This window comes from Typopeltis vanoorti, chromosome 20 (genome assembly GCF_054136105.1).
Source record: "Typopeltis vanoorti isolate ZY-2024b chromosome 20, IOZ_Tvanoo_1.0, whole genome shotgun sequence".
NCBI lineage: Eukaryota > Metazoa > Arthropoda > Arachnida > Uropygi > Thelyphonidae > Typopeltis > Typopeltis vanoorti.
The window spans coordinates 56,059,670-56,083,408 of NC_143568.1; the positions used below are offsets into that span (position 1 = coordinate 56,059,670).

Genomic DNA, 23,739 nt, shown 5'->3' on the forward strand with positions numbered 1-23,739 from the left:
AAAATGAAATATATTCTTCTTGTTTTGTTTCATGAAAAAATATTGTTTATTATCGATAAAATTATACAGTTCAGTATAATTAAAAATTACTTAAAAATAAAATCCATTCCTTTAATTGTAATTAAAGGAATGGATTTACAATTTTTGGACATTACAATTAAATCTTTTAATTGTAATGTCCAAATATTTAAAGAGATGGAGTAAACATGATAAGCACTACAAACATTCTACTACTGGCGCAAACTGCATATAAACATCAGTGGAACTGCACAGCGGACAGTGCTGCATTATGCTAATAGCTCGCATCTCACTATCATGTGCATATGCTTGCGCGCATAGGAATATGACACTGTGGTAAACACAGTCCTGCTAGCATCCTTCGACCTCCTAAGTGCTACAAGATGGATTTTTATTATTATTATTATGTTACACCTCCAGGGAGTCCAAAGACTCATCGAGGGAGAGTGTGTCGACAGCATCGAACAATTGGTCCCTTCCAACTACTAACTATGCTCAAACTTGCTTAACTTTTTGTGAGCCATTAGTAGCAGAGGCTTTACCAATCGACCAACCTTTGCCAGCAAAGGTTGATCGATTGGTAGAGCCTCTGCTACTAATGTATATCAATATATTGATAAAAATTGGGGATTCTGCAATGCCTATGCATGAGCTTCCCCTGTGTACTGCTATTTGGTCTGCATCCCAAATTAGCATTCCATCCTTGCTTGTTCGGTATTAAAGTTGGTACCTACTAAAATGACACCACGACGTAATGATTGACCCTTATGTTAAAAGCCCTGGTCAGTTTTCTGCATTTGTTAAAAGCTATGTGCTTTCTATGCCTTTCTATTACTTTCAAGTGTTGCAAGTTTCCTTTGGGTAACATTTTATTTTATTGGATTTAGAGAATGTGAATTTAGTAATTCACATCCATTGATATGCAGAGTATTTTCAGATCCTGATGAACATCCAGTTGAATTCTAAATGATGTACTTTAAACTGGTATGCCTTAAATAGAAATAGCATTTGTAAGATAGAAGTAAGAAGTAAATTCCTATGCGAATGAAAGAAGAGGAGAGAATAGAAACAATAGGAGAGAGGGAATGGTAAGAGGTATAATGTATGGGGACTCAATAATCCGTGGTGTTCAAGATAGGATGCATAAGGAGTGTTTCCAGGAGGAACAATAGAAAGGGTGGCTATGGCAATTAAGAGAGGTGAAAGAGTGGATGAGATGATTATGATGGTAGGAACAAATGACTTAAGTGGTAATGTAAGTCGGGCATCGAGAGATTTGAGATTTTTGCTTGAGGCTGTACGGAAGAAGACAGAGAGAGAAAAAATAGTGTGCGTGTTGCATAGGTATGATAATGACAAGCTGAGCAGAAGAGCAGCAATATTGAATGACATAATAGCTAGAATGTGTGACAAGCGAGGACTGGTATATGTGGATGCTTGGAGTGAGTTTGAGGAAAGAGGAATTGTATGCGAGAGACCGCTTACATTTGAATGAGGAAGGATGTAGGCATCTGGAGAGATTGCTATTCTGAACAAGTCAGTGTGTCCCAGGGAGGATGATAGCAGGGGTGGCCTCTTGTGGGAATGGATACTTGGGAGAAGGGAGACAACATCAGGTAACACAGAGCCCAGGAGTCTAGAGGGGCTAATGCTGGGTATAGAAACAATGGCATTTATATGCTTTATACTAATGCCAGGAGTATCCGGAATAAGGTAGAGAAATTAGTGGCGCAGATAGCATCAGCCTAGCCAAAAATTATTGGGATCACTGAGACGTGGTTGACAGAAGAGGATATAATAACAGGAATAGAAGTTGCTGGGTACAGCATTTTTCGGCAGGATAGGAGGGGAAAGCATGGTGGTGGGGTACTGCTTATGATAAGTGACGACCTATGTCCTCTAAGAGTGGAGGCTTTGGAAGGAAGTGAGACAAATGATTTTCAGAGCATGTGGTGTGAGGTAGAGCAGATAGTAGAAGTTCAAGAGTTTTGGATTTGGTTATAGCATCAGAAGAGTTGATAATAACAAGACAGGATGTTTAGTGGGGTGTTGCTACAGACCCAGAAGCACAGAGCGTGGGGACCAGTAGATGTTTAGACAGTTAAGTTTGGCAAGTGCAAGAAGAATGATTGTTATGGGAGATTTTAACTACAGCAGTATAAATTGGAGAGAGGAAGATGCATGTAGCAATAGGGGAATGGAATTTCTAGTATTCTTGAGGGACAAATGTCTTAGGCAACATGTAACAGAGGGAACAAGAGGTTCAAGAGTTTTGGATTTGGTTATAGCATCAGAAGAGTTGATAATAACTAAGATGACATCTCTCCCACCAGTTCGAGAGAGTGACCATATGGTTTTGACTTGGAAAATGAATAGACATGCAGGAGTATCAAAGAGACGGGAACTTATGTGGAATTATAATGCAGATGATTATAATAGTCTTAGACGTCAACTTAAACAGGAATTGCATATGAAAAAGAGGCTATGGAAGAGATGTAAGAAGCCCGGTGAAGAGAAGATGCATGAAGAATATAAGACACAGGCCAGAAGAGTGAATAGTATGGTAAGTAAGGTGAAACTGGAATATGAGAGGAGATTGGCCCTAAGATCCAAAGAAAATCCTAGGGAATTTTTTAGGAATGTGGCCAGAAGGAGGAGAAATGACTGGAAGAATGATATTGTGGGATAAAAATGGGAATAGAGTGACTGATGCAGAGGATATAGTGAATTGTTCAATGAACACTTTATTGGAGTATTTCATCCTGGAGGAGTCAGTTTTAATGCTAGATGGATAGGACAGGTTCGAGGTTTAGAGGTACAGGAGGAGAGTGTGTTCCAGAACTGAGTACTCTGGAAGTCAGTAAAGCTTTGGGACTGGATGGTATTTCAGCACGAGTTTTGAGAAAATGTGCTAGGAAACTGACAGTGCCTTTAATCTGGCTCTTCAGTGAAAGTCTGGCTGTGGGAAAAGTGCCCAGGGTAATGGAAGGAAGGTAAGATAGCCCCATTGCATAAGGTAACAGACTGGAAGTGTCTAATTATAGGCCAGTTTGTGTGTCATCAGTAGTTAAGATCTTGGAGAAAGTAGTGAGGGACTGTATACAGCATTGGGCAGATGAGGGTAATGTTATCTGTGAGAATCAACATGGATTTGTGAAAGGACGCTCTTGTTTTAGCAATATGCTAGCCTTTTATAATAAAGTTACAAGAACATTAGATGAGGGAAAGGCATAAACTGCAATTTTCTTAGATTTAGCAAAGGCATTTGACAGGGTGCTACATGATAAGCTGATATTTAAGTTGCAGCACATAGGTCTGGATGTCAGATTGGTCAACTGGATTCAGGATTGGCTGTCTGATAGGTATCAGAGATTTGTGTATGGTGGAACAATTTCAAGGAAGCAGAGGGTTACAAGTGGGGTACCACAGGGCTGAGTACTAGGACCTACATTGTTTAACCTTTATATCAATGACATTGCCAGTGGATTGCAAGGGGATATTCAGTTGTTTGTGGATGATGTGAAGCTGGGAAGGATTATAATCCTTTATTTACTAATACTTACTAATAATTATTAGTAATTGTGCAGATGTGGTAGCCCTGCAAGAGGATTTGAATAAGCTAGATAGATGGGCAAATGAATGGGGGTATCAGTTTAATACAGCAAAATGTAAGGTCTTGTGGTTTGGGAAACATTGATGGGATGCTGCATACTCTATGGGAGGAGTTATACTGGCAGAAGTAGGGGAGACAAGAGATCTGGGGTTGATGATTGATAGAAACCTGAAATTTAGGGGACATATTGCAAAGGTGGTGAAGGTAACACAGAGGATTGCTGCAATTATGACAAGGACACTGACCTGCAGAGATAAAAGGGTTATCATTCCGTTGTATAAGTCTCTGATCAGACCACACTTAGACTATTGTTCTCAGATTTGGTCCCCAGGATTTGAAGGTGATAAATTAACTGCGGAAAGGGTACAAAGATGGATGACAAGATGGTTTCAGGACTGTACAATTTTGGTTATGAGGATCGGCTGAGGGAATGTGGACTGCAGAGTTTGGTGGATAAAAGGAGAGGTGATATGATTGAGACTTTTAAATTGTTGAGAGGTGGTTACAGGGTTGATTAGGGTGGTCTTTTGCTTGGTTGACCAGTGGGAAGGAGTGATGACAAGAGGCCATCCCTGGAAGTTATGAAAGGAAACTGTGAGCAGGAGGGTGAGGAGTGGGTTCTTTGCATGGAGGGTGGTTGAACCGTGGAATGCATTGCCTGATGGAGTGGTGAGAGCGAGAAAGGTCAATGAGTTTAAGGAGTGGTATGGTAGACTTTGTGTTTCTTAGGGGGACCTCTCCTTGATGAGTCTTGACAGACTTTATGTTCTTAGGAAGGACCTCCCACGATGAGTCTTTTGACTCCATTGAGGCCTGAATAATAATAAATAATAAATTTTAAGTTTAAGAAAAGAAACAAAAAAAAGTGTTTTTTAATATCATCATTCTCAGAAGTTCATGGAATCGCTCATCATGGGATAGCCTATCATGCATACAGCCCATCATACCATGCCTTAAATACATTAACATTTTGCAGACACCACACTCGAGAAATGCTTGAGAATGTGGCCTATCAGTGCTTATATAATGTTATTATATAAGCAAAGTATCCTGACAAGTTTAGCAATGTCCTTTAAATTTTAGTTCCATATTATTATTGTTATTATGTGACACTTCCAGTGAGTCCAGAGACTCATCGAGGGAGGTCACCTGCTCTACAACTTTGTCTCCACCACTCAATTCACAAACTACACCAACGGCATCTACTTCCCATCTTTGGCACTAGTATTTTCACAGACAATCACAAACATCCATGCCCAGCGAGGGGTTCGAACCTGCAGCCATTTGACTGGGGAGCAGATATGCTAACCACTCGGCCAACCAGCCGGCATCCCCAGATCTCTTATTTCCTCCAAGTGTATACTCTACAGTCTATCTTTATTTTTCAAATTTTAAAAACTTGCACTTTGAAACTTGAACATTGAACTGTTAACCCCATGCTCATTTACTTATTCTATTCAAGACCTGTTGTAAAACCACATCTGTTCTACTCTTCATAATTCTTACAAACTTTGCATCATCTGCAAACAGCTGGATGTCTCCATTCAAACCTTCTCTAATATCATTTGCATATAGGTTAAACAGCAATGGCACTAAAAGAGACCCTTGAGACACATCACTGGTTACTTTCTTTTTCTTCTGTGATATCGCTCACAACTGATAGCTATCAACACAACTTGTTGATAGCTATCAGATATCCAATCCTGTGAGTTCTAGTTTAACTCAAAAGCCTTTGCAAAATCCAAATATATACTGTGTATCCATTTCCCTTGTTCAGTTCACCTAACCTAGTGTAATAAGTGAGCGAATTGCTAAAGCATGAACTTCCTTTAGCAAATTTGTGCTGCCCATCAAAGAGAATACCATTGTTATCAACTCAGTTATGGATCTTGGTTCTTGCTATCCTTTTCAACACTTCAATCACAACACCTGGCAACAGATTGATCTATAATTTTGAGATTGAGTCTTGCCACCTCCCTTATACAATCTTGTCTACCTACCTCTTCTTTGGAGCTCAGCCCAATGTAAGACTCATGTTAAATCTTATTAACATCAAGTTTACTCAATTTCCCATATACCTGTTGCCCACTCAATCCCTCCTTCTTTTCCACTGCTCTCAAACTCCTCGTGATGTCACATTAACAAGAATGAAATATCTTTATGAACTGCTCATTTAACATGTCAACTATATTTCCTTGGCAGTTATCCTTTTAACCATTTTCTCCAATCGTTGTTATCCTTTCATAATCATTCTTTCTTCTACTGGCTATACATATTTAAAAAAAAAAAAAAAAGCCTAGTTTTTTAACTTTATTAGCTAACTGCTACTCATGCTGCTCTTTTGCTATGCTTACCAACTGGTCACTCTACATGCCTGTTTTTTGTACTCCTCATGTAACTGATTATTACCATTCATCTTGTGCTACCACCATAATGCTTTCTTCCTCCAGCCTGTATATTCAATCTCTTCATTCATCTATTATTATTGTATGGGCCCATGGTGTCTGAAGACTCATCACAAGAGACCCAAACTATCCACACAATCTATCATACCTCTCTTTAAACCCATTAGCAGACAAAGCACTAACAACTGATTCTGGCAACCCATTCCATTCATTCACAACTCTCCAAGCAAAAAAATCTAGCCCTCATGCCCTTTACTAACCACACTTATACTTAACTTTCAGAGATGACCTGTTATTCTGCCCCATTTAGACATTGCTTCTGCTAGATAGTTCTTGAATAGAACCCAACTACATTGATCTCCTTTCCACATAATTCCTCATTCCATGCTACAGTGGTAAGCTGGCTCATCTGAGCTTTTCATAATCACTATACTTGTAATTCCACATATGCTTTCCTTACAGAACATTATTTAACATTGCAGAACATCAATGAAGCATAGGATATGCAACAGAAAGTGAAAATATTTCTTGTACTATTTTTTATTAAAAGAAAATATAGAGTATCTTTTCTCACTAGGTGGGAATATCACTGGATGAAACTGTAGAAGAGAAGGATATTGATGATTTACTTTGGATATTTGGGAGCAAAAAAACAGTGGTAAGATTTTTTTTTTTTTTTTTTTTTGATGGTTTCAGATATATGTATCATAAATATGATGCATTATATTGGATATTTTATTGGACCATAATTTTGATAAACATATATACATAATCGTCAACAAATTTTGCCAGCTAGGGTCTGTCTGGCTTTATCAAGACAAGAAAGGTTATACTAACATTAAATGCTAAAACAAAAGAATGCAGTAACAACCTAAAAATCAGTTAAACAAATTTAAGAGCACACGTGACATCAAGAGCATAAAGCGTGGAGACTTGGTCATTGTTATTAAAATGCATTTTATAATTTTTTGCGTAATCGAGTTCTGCTAAACATAATGGATTTATTAAGTTTTTCCAAATGTCTTTTAATATTATGCCTTGGTTTCTATTGAGGTTGTCTCCTGTCCGGAGTACCACTGCAGCTTCTTTAAAGACTTTACATGTGAAATCTTCTTCAATGTATGGCATGGAGCTCTTGTCTCAATCTATGGAATAGTTTGAAATTGAGAAATGATGTGCTAATCCTGAGATGTCTGTTCTGTTATTTACATCTTGGACATGTTCTTTCTTTCGGATTTCTAGGCTACGTGAAGTTTGGCCTATAATTTTAACTACACAGCACATTATAATAGATTTAGTTTAATCCTTTATCCCAGTGGGAGCAAACAAAGTTTGCGCCTGAAAATATCTTCAGGACTAAATATAGTGTTGTACTATCTTATCCAGTAAGTAGTGCAACTCGTGGCAAAGGTGGAGCAAGCTACCAGGCACTTCTAACCCAGTATCTCCCATAATGCAAAACACATTTCCTATGTGGATATGTATACTGTTATGCATTAAAGGGATTGGCCATCTACCCAGACTAGTTTCGACCTTTATTGAGGTCTCTTCAGTGGGAGCCAGGCCCAGAGCTGGAGATACCAGGCAGAAGCAGTTGCAAGTCATCTGTGCCTATGGGAGTTGCCAAAAGGTTTATCACCTTTTTTAAAAAATTACTCTGGATTTAGAGAAAGATGTTGAAAATTTATTTATCACTAGGTTAGACTATAATAGATTTAGTTTAATCCTTTATCCCAGTGAGAGCAAACAAAGTTTGCGCCTGAAAATATCTTCAGGACTAAATATAGTGTTGTACTATTACTTACTGGATAAGATAGTACAACACTATATTTAGTCCTGAAGATATTTTCAGGCGCAAACTTTGTTTGCTCTCACTGGGATAAAGGATTAAACTAAATCTATTATAGTCTAACCTAGTGATAAATACATTTTCAACATCTTTCTCTAAATCCAGAGTAATTTTTTAAAAAAGGTGATAAACCTTTTGGCAACTCCCATAGGCACAGATGACTTGCTACTGCTTCTGCCTGGTATCTCCAGCTCTGGGCCTGGCTCCCACTGAAGAGACCTCAATAAAGGTCGAAACTAGTCTGGGTAGATGGCCAATCCCTTTAATGCATAACAGTACATAACAGTATACATATCCACATAGGAAATGTGTTTTGCATTATGGGAGATACTGGGTTAGAAGTGCCTGGCAGCTTGCTCCACCTTTGCCACGAGTTGCCTAGGTGTTGCACTACTTACTGGATAAGATAGTACAACACTATATTTAGTCCTGAAGATATTTTCAGGCGCAAACTTTGTTTGCTCCCACTGGGATAAAGGATTAAACTAAATCTATTATAGTCTAACCTAGTGATAAATAAATTTTCTACACAGCACATGTTAAGATCTCCTAAGGACAGCATTGCTTTCTACAAATACGCAGGAGTTTACAGCATACTATGTTCATGTGGACTGACTTACATAGGCCAAACTTCACGTAGCCTAGAAATCTGAAAGAAAGAACATGTCAGAGATGTAAATAACAACAGAACAGACACCTCAGGATTAGCACATAATTTCTCAATTTCAAACCATTCCATAGATTGGGACAACAGCTCCATGCCATACATTGAAGATTTCAGATGTAGAATCTTTAAAGAAGCTGCAGTGGTACTCCAGACAGGTGACAACCTCAATAGAAACCAAGGCATAATATTAAAAGACATTTGGAAAAACTTAATAAATTCATTATGTTTAGCAGAACTCAATTACGCGAAAAATTATAAAACGCGTTTTAATAACAACGACTAAGTCTCCACGTTTATGCTCTTGATGTCACACGTGATCTTCAATTTGTTTAACTGATTTTTAGGTCATTACTGCATTCTTTTGTTTTAGCATTGAATATTAATATAAATTTCTCGTCTTGAAAAAGCCAGATAGACCCTAGCTGGCAAAACTTGTTGATGATTATGTATATATGTTTATCAAAATCATGGTCCAATATAATGTATCATATTTAGTAAAAAAAGGACCAAATATTAACTATCAAAATGTATCATAAATCTTTGGAAATAACTGTAAGATCTTAAAGTAAATTTCTCTTATTTTTATTTAAATTATTCTTAACACCAAAAACTGGAAATGACTTGATGAAGTTCAGCTAAAGATTCCAAATTTCATCTAAATCTTACCAGTCATAGTAGCTGAATTTTTGTTGATGGAAGGATAACATAATGCTGATAGTTGCTTTTGCATTTTATAAAACATACCTAAAATGGTACATTTCTTAAATTTGCTACACAAGTACAATCCAAGGATTTTGAGATCTTATTTATACAAGCTTATACAATAAGAACAATTAAACCCTGTCTTCTTCAACATAGTTCCTTCTGTGTTATTGTAGCAAGTTCAGTTCTCCATGCTTTAAAACACTAGATTGACTAAGGGTATGGTTTAACTTATTATTCTTTGGTTATGTTTGTGGAGTCTGATGATCCATTGCAGGAGAACCATGCTAACCATCCCATTCCATTCATTCACCACTCTGGGTAAAACAAATGTTTTCATGCCCTTGTCTGTTGAAAATTTTCTTCTGGATTAATCCTGTAAATCATTATTTAGTAACATATGATTCTGTAATATCTTTTTTTTTGCTTGTAAACCAAATTTGGGAACCCACAAACCTTGAATCCATTCTCATAGGTAGTATTCCATAGACACCAAAAGGTGTCTCACTTTATTATTAAATTACTCAAGATTTAGAGAAAAAACTTCCAACATCTTTCTCTAAATCCAGAGTAACTTAAAGTGAGACACCTTTTGGCAACTTGTATAGGTAAATATGACTTCTCCATTACTTCCACCTTAGTATCACCACCTGTTGAGTCTGGCTCCCACTGACGAAACCTCAATAAAGTTCGAAACCGGTCTGGCTAGTGGCCCTTCCCTTAATGCATAGACATTATACATGTCTGTAAGGAGATGTGCTTTGCATTATGGGAGATACTGAGACAAGTAGTAATGAGAGCTTGGTCCACCTTTACCACGAGTTGCCTCAGTCCTGAAGATACTTCAGATGCAGACTTTGTTTGCTTATGCTTGGATAAAGGATTAAACTAAATTTATTATAGTATAACCAAGTAGAAAAAAACTTCCAACATCTTTCTCTAAATCTAGAGTAATTTAATAATAAGGTGAGACACCTTTTGACAACTCGTATAGGTAAATATGACTTCTCTATTACTTCCACCTTAGTATCACCACCTCTGGGTCTGGCTCTCCCTGAGGAGACCTCAATAAAGGTCGAAACTGGTTGGAAACTTGGGTAATGAATGGCCATGCTGTAGCCCATGAAGTTTTAACTAAGGCTCAGCTGTTGCTGTCACCCCCTCATATGAGCAAATGAGTGGCTCTGCTCAGTGGTGGGGTGAGCCTGCCATGGGGTAGAGCCAACTCTGAGAGTTTTTCTCATTGGCAGGGTGAAGGGAACTGAAGGGAACAACACTGAGTTTTGGAGTTTGACCTGTACTTGAACATTCAATAAAGGTTACTGAAGGGAACAACACTGAGTTTTGGAGTTTGACCTGTACTTGAACATTCAATAAAGGTCGAAACCGGTTTGGGTAGTGGCCCTTCCCTTAATGCATAGCATTATACATCTCTGCAAGGCGATGTGCTTTGCATTATGGGAGATACTAATACAAGTAGTGATGAGAGCTTGGTCCACCTTTACCATGAGATGCCTCAGTCCTGAAGATACTTCAGGCACAAACTTTGTTTGCTAACACTTGGATAAAGGATTAAACTAAATTTATTATTGAATTTGTCTGTCGGCTATCTGAATATTGTCAATCTTTAAGTCTATAAAATTTGGCTATAAGTTTTACTTTCTTTGTTTCAAGGATAAGTTTAGCAAAGTTGTTAGTAATCCTCTGAAGGATATCCCAAGTAGCTATATTTAAACAACTTGTTTAAATCAGGTTCAGATTTCGAACCTGATTTTGAGCAAATGCTAAGTTTTTGCAAAAAGTTTGAATCTACTCTCTGAGCATTGCTTTCTCCATATATATATATATATATAGTATGTTGGCTGTAACCATTTTTCAAGAAGGTATTACTGGTAACTGTCAATTCATCTTTAAGTGCTTGTTCACTGGAGGAAATCTTCAAAGCCTGTTTTTTAGTGTGTTAATGACACCTAGTTTTTGTGTTGGGTGGTGGTAAGAGTTTGTGTATATATTGGCCAGTTAAAAACACCCCACTTAAAAACAAAAATAAACTAGATTACAATACAACCGTAAAATATAAAATAAACAGAATACTACAGAAATACAACCTTAATGCCACCTTTAAACCTCCTGCAAAATTAAAGAACTAATTCATCTCATCCAAGAATCCAATTCCTTCACTGGCCAACCTGGAGTATACATGTATTCATTGCACCTGTAATTTGTCCTATATAGGTGAAACAGGACGCACAGTTCCTGTCTGAAAAAAGGAACATAAACAGTACATTAAATATAATAATAACTATGGTAAATCTGGCCTTTCTAATCATACCCTGAATACTCTGCATAGAATTAACTGGAAAGGTACCCATTGTTTACATCACACCAAAACATGGTATAAATGTAAATTTAAGGAGGCCTGTGAAATTCTTATTAACTGCACTAATCTTGAGCATAATGAAGGTCTAAAAATCCCAAGAATATAGAAAACATTTATTCTACCCACATAACCTTTTCATCATAGAGTTAATTATAAATAAGACTAAGTTATCCAGGATCTTAACTGTAATATAACAACTCTCATGTTTCATTAGGACACCACTTGTTCTGTAATAAAACTTCTCACTCTGGTGAGAAGGTTAAATAAGGTAGGTGTGAGATGGATGAATAAAGAGATTAAGCATGCGATACAGAGAAAAAGGGCATTGTGGAGGCAGCATAAGAGAAGTGGAAGTAACCAATTTCATGAGGCCTACAAAGACCAGGGAAGGAGGGTGACTTGGTTGGTGAGAGTAGCTAAAGAGAGGTATGAACAGCAGTTAGCTAATGAAGCCAAAAAGAATCCTAGGGAGTTCTTTCGATATGTATCCAGCAAAAGAAAGAATGATTATGGAAGGATGACATTGATTGGAGGAAATGGTATAAAGACAGCTGTTGCAGAATGTGTTGTGGAGATACTTAATGAGCAGTTTATAAAGATCTTTCAATCTTGTGAATGTGACTTCATTTAATGAGAGATTGAGAGCAGTTGATGTGGAGGAGAGACTGACTGTAAGTGAGCAAAAAGTGTTTGGGGAGTTGAGTAAACTAGATGTAAATAAGGCTGTGGGACTTGATAATATATCACTGCATATTCTGAAGGAATGTGTCAGAGAGTTGACACCCGCCTTCACATATTTTTTTAATACGAGTCTTGCACTTGGCCAAGTTCCTAAAGAGTGGAAGGAGGGCAAGATTGTGCCACTCCATAAAGGAGGTAATCGAACTCAAGCATCAAACTATAGGCCTATCTCTGTGTCAGGTGTTGTGGTTAAGTTGTTGGAGAAGCTTGTGAGAACTAGTATCCAGAGTTGGGTTGACAACAATGGTATAATCGTTGATGGACAGCATGGATTTGCTAAAGGTAGGTAATGTTTTAGTAATCTACTTACTTATTAATAAAGTGACTGCTTCCTTGGACAGAGGAGAAGGATACACAGTAATATACTTGGATTTTGCAAAGGCTTTTGATAGAGTACCTCATGATAAGTTGACAGTCAAACTAGAGCAGATGGGGTTGGATATTAGATAAGTGCATTGGATTGGAGACTGGCTATCTGATAGGTATCAACAAGTTGTGTATGGGGGTGCAATATCCAGGAAAAGGAAAGTCACTAGTGGAGTGCTTCAGGGGTCTGTTTTAGGGCCATTACTATATAACTTGTATATTAATGATATTGGCGAAGATTTGGACGGAGATGTTCAGTTGTTTGCAGATGATGCAAAGTTAGGACGAACCATAAAGAGTAGTGAAGATGTTGTGGCCTTGCAAGAAGACTTGAATAAATTGAGTGATTGGGCAAGCAAATGGAGATGTGAGTTCAATGTTGCAAAATGTAAGGTTTTAAAATTTGTAAAACAAAGATGGGATGCAGAATTTATTCTTGGTGAGAATATATTGTTGGAGGTTGAGGAAATAAGAGATCTGGGGGTGATAGTGGATAAGGATCTAAAATTTAGGGGACACATCGTCTGAATTGTGAAGACAACACAAAGACTTCTGGGAATGATACGGAGGACACTGACGTGTAGAAGTTGGGAGATACTTGTTCCATTGTATAAGGCTTTGATTAGGCCACACATGGACTATTGTGCCCAGATTTGGTCACCGGGTTTTCAGAAGGATGAAGAGATGTTGGAAAGGGTCCGAAGGCAACTGACTAAGGTAGTTTCTGAACTCTGGAATGTTGGGTATGAGGAAAGCTTGAGAAGATGTAATTTGCAGAGTCTGCTGTAGAGAAGGAAGAGGGGAGATATGATAGATACCTACAAGTTGGTAAGGGGTTGTTATAAGATGGAGAAGTTCTACAGAGAATAGTGGGAGAACAGAGGTCATCCCTGAAAATTGTATAAAGAAGGTGCGAGTAGGGGGGGTGAGAGGCAGGTTTTTTTCGTGCAGAGTTGTGAATGATTGGAATGCCTTGCCTGAGGGTGTGGAGTCTGCAGGGAGTTTGAGTGTGTTTAAGACACGGTATGATGAGATGTGTGTGTGTGTGATAAAAGGACTTCCCAGATGAGTCTTTGACTCCATGAGGTCTTGGGAAATAATAATAATAATATATGAATTTGTTCTCTGATGATGTTATAAATAGAATATAGCTTTGATGTAGTCCCCCCCCCCCCACACACTAGAAGTCATACCAGTAGAATAACGGTTGATCAAATCATTGTCTCTTTGGCATGTTGTTTGATAAGTAATAAAGCTTGTCTCTGTATATACACTATCTACCAATAATTGTCCAGACACTTTAGTAATTTACAATTGATATCAGCAGGCAAACCCTAATATTGGATATGTTCACTTTTTGGCTTTAATCAACTCCTGCACCCTTCGAGGGAGGTTTTCCACCAATGTGCAGCAGACACCGAATGAAATTTTATTATTATCTGAGACCTCCAGGGAGTTAAGGACTCATTGAGGGAGGCTATAAATCACCAAAACCAGCTGTTGTACCTTCTCTTAAATTCATTCACGCTAGATGCACTCACTATACCTAAAGACAAATTATTCCACTCACTCACTGCTCTCTGGGAGAAAAATCTAGCTATTATCCCTTTCTTGACTGTGAACAAATTTAACTTCAATGTCCATATGGTCTCTCTCCACCTTCCATATAATGAAAAATTTCATCAGACTATATCATATAACACCCATTCAAAAGTTTATAGACCTCTATCATATCGCCCCTCTTTCTGCAGTTAACCAGAGTTTGTAATCCTCATATTCACAATGTCCTCATAATCTAAATTCCATAATCTGGATATAATCTTTGTAACTCTTCTTTGTACCCTTTCCACAGCTTCTTTATTCCCTTGGAATTCAGGAGACCAAATCTGCATACATAATCCAGGTGTGAACTTATCAAAGCCTTATAATAAGGCAAAATGACTTCCTTATTCTTAGATGTCAAGGTTCACTTCAACATCGCAATTATCCTCTGAATTGTATTTGCAGCTTTTACTGTGTGACCTTTGAACTTCAAATTCCTATCCAACAATACACAAAATCCATTGCCTCACTTTCTTGTAGCATATCACTAATATAATATGCTGCTGGAAATCTCATCATGCCAAAGTGCATAACTTTAGACTTAGTGATATTAAAATGCTGCATTTTCATTTGTCCAATGTCTAGCCTATTCAAATCATTTTGTAAGTGCTGGATATCAGAAGCATCCTTGATTTCCCTGCCTATCTTTACGTTATTTGTCTCATTTCCTTCAAGGCAGCACTGAATTCAGTGACAGATAGAGTTTGTGATGCATTGGACCTCAATCGCCACTCCAGTTCTTCCCACAAGTATTTGAAGGGGTCAAACTCAGGATTTTGTGCAGTCCAGCACAGTTGTGGAACACTCATTTCTTCATACCATTCCATAACAACTGCAGCTTGTGGCATGGAGCACTGTCATCTTGATAGTAACATGGGTCCATTCCATAAAAACTCCACAGTGTAAGCAGCATCTTATTATCCAGAATATCAAGGTACTGAGCTGCCTTCATGAAACCATGGACAGTGACTACTGGTCCCACTCCAAACCAGCTGAATTCACCCCACCATTACTCCTGTACCATCAAACTTTACAGTGGGTACAACACACTGTGGTAACAAGCATTCAACAGGCTACCTCCACACCCTGCCGTCAGACTGGGAACAGGTGAACCTTGATTCATTGCTCCAGAGTACTAGTTTTCTACTGGTTAGTTGTCTGGTTCATATGCTCTTTGCACCAGGTCAGATGAGCCACCTTGTTCATTGCTGTGATGTCTGACTTGTTTGCTGTTGCTCTTCCATGGAAACCCAGTAAGTAGAGTTCTTTATGTACAGTATTAGCGCTCGCCATGGTGTTACTGGTGCTCTAGAACTCATCATGGATGGTCTGTGCTGAGTGTAGCTGGTTTTTGCATGCCACCCATTGAAACACCTTCCTGTCCCTGTCAGTCATTTTTGCCAGCCACCCTGGGTGTTTACTTGCACTAGTGATGCCAGGACATCTCCATTTGTTGATCACATGGCCAGACTTAATTTTGGATACTCTAGTTGAACGGCAATGGCATGTATGGACATGTCACTAATGTGACAGTCCACGATGACACCTCTCTTGAAGTCATTGAGTTCACGTCATGTTGCCATACCACATGTATTTAATTGCTATGATGAAATACTGCTTCCTACTATTGGTACACTGGCTTTTATGTTGTTATCAAACCTGGAATGTTCAATAACTTCAAATAACTTGAGTGTCTGGACAATTATTGGTAGATAGTGCATATGTGTATACTCCACATGATGACCTTAATACGAAGTTCGAAACATTGGGAAATTAAAGTAATTAATTCTAACATGTTTGTTGTTTGTTTGAAATGAATACTAATTACTGTGTAACACTAAAGAAAAGGTTAATATTATTTCTCCATGTAGTGACTTATTGTGGGAGACCCATACTAGTCATTATTCGTTCAATATCTATTTTCCTTGAACTCATCAGCACCTTTTCTCCATTCACCACTCTCCAAAAAAAAAAATCTGGTATATCCTTTGCTAATCACATTTATATAATTTGAGAGTTGATCGAGTAGACTTTACAATCTACAATCTTTCAAACTGTCCTCGTAGTTATATACTGAATGTCCACTCTGTTGTTTGTTGAAGGCTCTATCCTGATCACACACCTTGAGATCATCTCTACCACTTCATTCCCAAGGAATCTAGTCAACCAGAGTTGTGCACACAGTAGTCCAGATGTGGCTTTATCAGTGTTATCAAAAGGATAATGTTCATAATTATCTTGAAATTATCTATCAGTTTTTTCATCATTATTCAGGTAATGAGCTATTTTGGCCACATTTGCATATACCTTATAAAACCTCAACTGACTGTCTGAAATTGGCCTCTCACCTTTCCAAATCTCTATCCTCATGAATTTTCTGCAGTTCAACTTTCCAAAACAAACAAAAAAAAAAAAAACCCATATTCAAATAATGTTTTGTTAAAATCATTATTTAAAAAAAAAATCAGAATACAATTCACAGTTTTATTTTAACACTTTTCTTGGAAAAGGAAAATCTTACAAACTTTGTTTTACATATTTTATTAGAAAATCAATCATTCTGCACACTGGATCATTATAACAGCAACATTTCAATAATTATAGAAAAAAAAAAAAATACTAGTATCCACTGCTTACCAAATACAAAATTCCCTTCTCACAATATATTTCAATCCCAAGTATATTTGAAAGTGTATTTGAAAATGCTAATTTTCAAATACACTTTCAAAACGGTTTCTGAATAAAAAGATCAGCTTTGCTGTTCAAAAAAAAGAGAGGTAATGGAAATCGGTTTAATGACCTATAGATATAATGTGGAGTTGACTCTGCATTTTTAAACATTTTAGGATTTAAGACCTTGTCATTTCTTGTGTGAGTATTCCACTTCAAATATGTTACTGAGTTTTAAAAATCAGTCCAGTACTGGTAGAGATATGCATTAGTTCATGGAATATTTGCTGTATTTATGAAGCACTAAGCAGTATTAGTTCTGCATTTGAGTGATGCATCCAATATCAGCAAAATTTGTAATTTTAAACTTATTTTTGGCTATTTTATATACAATATTAATCTTCTATAAGGATACACAATGTGCCTGTTAAGTAATGAGATAACAATTATTATAGCCAGCCTGGTATTGCTGATATTGGATGCATTTGAGTGATGCATCCAATATCAGCAAAATTTGTAATTTTAAACTTATTTTTGGCTATTTTATATATAATATTAATCTTCTATAAGGATACACAATGTGCCTGTTAAGTAATGAGATAACAATTATTATAGCCAGCCTGGCTGGCCGAGTGGTTAGCCTATCCGCTCTCCAGCCAAAAGGCTGCGGGTTCGAATCCTGCTGTGGGCACGGATGTTTGCGATTGTCTGTGGAAATACTAGTGGTGGTGGTTGGCGTTGGTGTAGTTGCAGTGAGTTGGTGGAGACAGAGTTGTAGAGCAGGTGCCCTCTCTCGATGAGTCTATGAACTCCCTGGAGCCATCAAAAAATAATAATAATATCAAAACAAAGAACTATATTTGGAATTGTCAATTACACAGATTCAAAATCTTCCTCCAACTCCAGACAACATTTACATCTGTTGTACATGTGATCAAAGACATGGTGGAAGTCCTGAACAGGAACCTCCTTCAGTCTCTGGGTTACTGTGCTGGTTGTCCTCAATGTCACTGAAGTGTTTCCCTTTCAAGGCACACACTTCATCTTTGGGAAGAGGAAAAAAAGTCTGTGGGAAAATCTAGCAAATAGGGGATATTTGATCACACAAATAGACTTTGAAGTCAGAAACAACTTCACTGGCAGAGTGTGGGCATGTCGTCATGCAATAGAAACCATATTTGATCACACAAATAGGCTTTGAAGTCAGAAACTACTTCACTGGCAGTGTGTGGGTGTGTTGTCATGCAATAGAAACCAATTGTTATGAAACAGTTCTTTCCTGACACATCACATGCAGGTGTACAGACATTGCATTAATTCTAAATAATACTGACCATTCACTATAGTGCCCTCAGGAACAAATTTGCAGTGGATAATTCCTGCAGTATCAGGAAAAACGTCCACATTGTGTTTCATCCTCCAGGGACTTCCTCCCCTCTTTAAATGTTGAAAACAAACAAAATACCTGTGCATGGCTCATTCTTTGCCATAAAGTTCTTTTACATCTTAGCACTTCAGTAGCAGTTTTTCCTAATTTACAGTAAAATTTTATCACAGCTCTTTCCTCCATGATGCATCTTCTGACACACTCTTACTCAACACTCTTACTTCAACAGTTGGCATGCAAAAACTTCTGCATCATCCAACTTGGAAGTTGCACCTGATAATTACAACATACTCTAGCAGTGAAAACTATAAACGTGTTACTTTTATTCAAAAGGCTGTCCTGTAAAATAATCAATCTCATTACTTAGTGTGCCCATGAAGAAATGAGATTGATTAAATAATATCAGTCTGATTACTTAATGGGTACACTGTGGATGATACTTTATGGTTAGAAAGATGTGGTTTAGTTACTGCTATGGTAGAAGAGGAACATAGGTTTTCTGCTCAAGGAGAAATGACCATTCTCATAGAGACAAAGGTGGTAGGATTTTTTTCTTCTAAATAATATGCATCTTCCTGAAAATTTGTGCAATGCATATAACCAACCAATCATTTTGTTTAATTATTTACAGCATTTTTATATTTCATCATATTGTATTGCTTCCTTCACATTGAAATCTACTAGTTAAAGGTCTGGGATGCAAGGAACATTTTAGCAGAGTATTTCAGCTGAGAATGAGTTAGCTGGTCTCATACATAAGAAACAAACCTGAATCCAAGAGATCAAACTCTTTCTCCTATCAAGATATTATCTCTGTCTCACACACACATACACACAAAATCATGTTATATCTATGAAGATAGTATTAAACATCCTGTTGTTACCAAAACAAATTAGGTTTATGAAACAAAGTTACTTGGCCTTTATAGGCCATTACATATATAAATAGGTATTGATTATCATCAATAATAATATTCATCATTCCTTAACTATAGGGCATTCTGTATGCAGACAGTGCAGCTGTATTCTTGTCTTTGGATATCAGCATTTGTACACTGAGCCATGAAATGTTTATTATTATTATTATTATTTCCCAAGACCTCATGGACTCAAAGACTCATCTGGGAGGTCCTTTTATCACACACACATATCTCATCATACCATGTCTTAAACACACTCAAACTCCTTGCAGACATCACACTCTCAGGCAAGGCATTCCAATAATTCACAACTCTGCATGAAAAAAACCTGCCTCTCACTCCCCTACTCACATCCTCTTTATACAGTTTCCAGGGATGACCTCTGGTTCTCCCCTGATCTCCCACTATTCTCTGTAGAACTTCTCCACTATTGATCTTATAACAACCCCTTACCAACTTGTAGGTCTCTATCATATCTGCCCTTCTTCCTCTCCACCAGACTCTGCAAATTACATCTTTTCAATCTTTCCTCATACTCAACATTCCAGAGGACAGAAACTGCCTTAGTCAGTCACCTTTGAACCCTTTCCAACATCTCTTCCCGGTGACCAAATCTGAGCACAATAGTCCATGTGTGGCCTAATCAAAGCCTTATACAATGGAACAAGAATCTCCCTATTTCTACATGTCAGTGTCCTCCACATCATTCCCAGAAGTCTTTGTGTTGTCTTCACAATTTTGGCGATGTGTCCCCTAAATTTTAGATCCTTATCCACTATCACCCCCAGATCTCTTATTTCCTCTGCCTCCAACAATATATTCTCACCAAGCATAAATTCTGCATCCCATCTTTGTTTTCCAAATTTTAAAACCTTACATTTTGCAACATTGAACTCTCATCCCCATTTGCTTGCCCAATCACTCAATTTATTCAAGTCTTTTTGCAAGGCCACAACATCTTCACTACTCTTTATGGTTCGTCCCAACTTTGCATCATCTGCAAACAACTGAATATCTCCATCCAAATCTTCGCCAATATCATTAATATACAAGTTATATAGTAATGGCCCTAAAACAGACCCCTGAGGCACTCCACTAGTGACTTTCCTTTTCCTGGATATTGCACCCCCATACACAACTTGTTGATACCTATCAGATAGCCAGTCTCCAATCCAATGCACTTATCTAATATCCAACCCCATCTGCTCTAGTTTGACTGTCAACTTATCATGAGGTACTCTATTAAAAGCCTTTGCGAAATCCAAGTATATTACTGTGTATCCTTCTCCTCTGTCCAAGGAAGCAGTCACTTTATTGTAATAAGTAAGTAGATTACTAAAACATTACCTCCCTTTAGCAAATCCATGCTGTCCATCAACGATTATACCATTGTTGTCAACCCAACTCTGGATCCTAGTTCTCACAAGCTTCTCCAACAACTTAACCACAACACCAGACATAGTGTGCAAAGTTCTAAATTTGAACATTCATGTCCATTTTTATATAGGGTCTTTATAGTGAAGATGGAAGAATGATGGGACAGTACACCTTTTGCATTGTCTATGTATAGCTGCCTGTATTATACTAGTCATTTCATAGAATCATGTAGCAGACACAACACTTTGAAAAGAAAAAATGGGTTAAACATTTTTTGAAAGTATTATTCTCTCTTTGTGTTAATCACTATGCAAAAAATTGCTTCACTGTTCATTGTACAACTTTCATATACCATGCATTTCAATTATAAATTCCTGACATTGTAGAGCATATCTGTATTTCATTAATATTTTTTATTTTTACAGTTTTTTTTTAAGTTGTAGCATTGATTTTTTTATTTTTTATTTTTATTAATTTTAATTTTTTTTTTTTTTTTACAGGAAGAACTAGCCAATTTATTTCCTGGACATCCAGAAGGAAGTTTGATTAGCTCTCCATTTCAAAGGAAATCCTCATACCTGACACACCCTGTTTTTAATAGGTAAATAGTGAATTGTTAGTTAAAATTAATTTTTGCTTTCTTTTGATTAAATGCATTTTCAAAGTTGAATAAAATGTATTTCCCATTTTACATGTAATATACATTTTGAGAGAGAGAGCTTAGAGAATTATCAAAATTGATTATTAGTATGTTAGAATCTTAAATTCCAACATACTAATAAACTCGGCCGGCCTGGTTGGCCGAGTGGTTAGCATATCTCCTCTCCAGCCAAAAGGCTGCAGGTTCGAATCCTGCCATGGGCATGGATGTGTGTGACAGTCTGTGAAAGTACTAGTGGTAGTAGTCGACAGTAGATGGCATTGATGTTAGATGATGAAGGTTGGTGGAGTAGTGAGACAAAGAGTTGTAGGGTAGATGCCCTCCCTCAATGAGTCTTTGGATTTCCTGGAGGTGTGATGTAATAATAACAATAATAATAATATGTTTGTTCATAGTAGAGAATTCAGCAAAATGAACACTTTTGTACTTTTTATAGATAAAATTAATAGACTTAATTTAACTCCCTGGTTAAGTGGGTAATGTCTCTTCTCTCCAGCAAACATTCTGTGGGTTTGCATCATACTGGAGGCATAGGTGTTCATAAATGTATTTAGATAGTAAATGAATTTCATCATGCAGTTATAAGGTCACCACTATCCTGCTTGTTAGACCTAAAGTGGTTGAAAAATTTTCATGATTGTCATGAGAGAGTTTCCAGGTTATCTATCCCTTAGCTTACCCATGTATAATTATACAGGTATTTCCAAGGAGTGAGAACACTCATTCTGAGAGATTCATTATTCACACACTAGCGATTATTCACACGATGCCTGCCATATGTCTCCTTAAAGTCATTCACTGATGAAGTGAAGCACTCCAAACCACCATTCCACCTGCTATTGCCATGTGGGTGGAATGGGAGAACTGTGGAATAGGTTTCCATTCCACAGTGGGTGGAATGGCAACCCATTTCTTCCATTCCACAAGCAAAAAATCTAGTCCTTAACACCCTTGCTAACCATGCTCTTAGTTTCCATGGATGACCCCCTCTCCCTTGCCATGTGCTGAAAAAGAAAAAAAAAAACTTGAATAATTTATATGCTTCTATCATGTCTCCTCTTTTTTGTCTTGCAGTGAGTTTTTGAAATCCACAGACATTCAGCCTATTCTCATAGGGAGCATTTCATACACAATCATTGTCATTTGTCTTTAGATCTGTTTCTCAACATTTTTTGGATCATGCCCCACCTCAACCTGTCAAAGATTTTGATCCTCCGCCCAGCAAGTGTAGTCAATAAAGTTCTGAAAAAGTATAATATAAATATGTATAAATATGTGCATGTACAAATTTCTAATTGCCCCCAAAATATTCAAATTTTCCCCCCTGTGGGGCGTATGCCCCACGTTGAGAAATACTGCTTTGGATTCTCTCTACAACACCACCTCCACAGAATCCAAGTGTTTGGAACTGTGCACATATATGGGAACAATAACTTCTCTATCTGCTTGTTAGTGTATTCTTCAATAGCAATCACATAATCTGATGTGCTGTCTTTGCTACATTTGCAATATGTCCTCTAAACTTCAACTCCTTGTCCACAATGCACAGTGACTGCCACTTTCCAAGTCACTGGCCCCAGTTTCCTTCAGTTCAGTTCCATCAATATAGTACACAGCACATGACCTCTTCTTAAAGTGCATCACCTTATACATGGGCACATTAAACTGGCAGCTATTTACCTTTTGACCATACAGTTAGTTGATTCCTGCAGAATCTCTACACCACCATCATCAGCAAACAACTAAATATTTCCTAGAAACTTATTTCCTATACTATTGATGTAAATCTTATACTATTGATGTAAAAAAATTAAGCAACAGGACCAAATACTGAGCCCTGTGGTATACACCACTGCTTTCCTGCCGTCTCCTGGACTTAACTCCTCCACCAATCACTCTATCTGTCCATCAGCCAACCTCTAATCCAGGTCATCAGATCCATTTCCATTTGCTCCAATTTATGCAACAGTGTTGTGTGTGCAATACTGTAAATTCTCTTATAGTCTATAATATATTTAGTTTAATCATTTATCCAAGTGTAAGCAAACAAAGTTTGCGCCTGAAAATATCTTCAGGACTGAGGTAAGGTGGTGCAACACCAGGCAACTCCGAGCAAAGGTGGACCAGGCTCTCATCACTCCTTGTCTCAGTATCTCCCATAATGCAAAGCACATCTCCTTGCAGGCATGTATACTGCTATTCATTAAGGGAAAGGCCACTATCCAGGCCGGTTTCCCTTTGTTTAAGTGCCGGATACCTCTTCCAAAAACTCATAAAATCCCCCGATCACCCAATAATGAGAGATGCACAGGATCAGAAAGTCAGAATCGCTCATTCTCATCTGGAAGAGTAATAGCAACAGCCGTGCCTCAGTTAACTTC

General features: G+C 37.6%; 1 protein-coding gene across 1 annotated transcript in view; it reads left to right on the top strand.

Annotated features, from left to right (window-relative positions):
* The window catches only part of LOC150095455 (glycine dehydrogenase (decarboxylating), mitochondrial), a 649,342-nt gene that overhangs the window by 308,676 nt on the left and 316,927 nt on the right, over nt 1–23,739 (top strand). The window contains exons 11-12 of the mRNA XM_090410555.1: nt 6,614–6,694; nt 21,198–21,298. Of these exons, the coding sequence (XP_090266681.1) occupies nt 6,614–6,694; nt 21,198–21,298 (182 nt within the window). The remainder of the gene's footprint in view (nt 1–6,613; nt 6,695–21,197; nt 21,299–23,739) is intronic.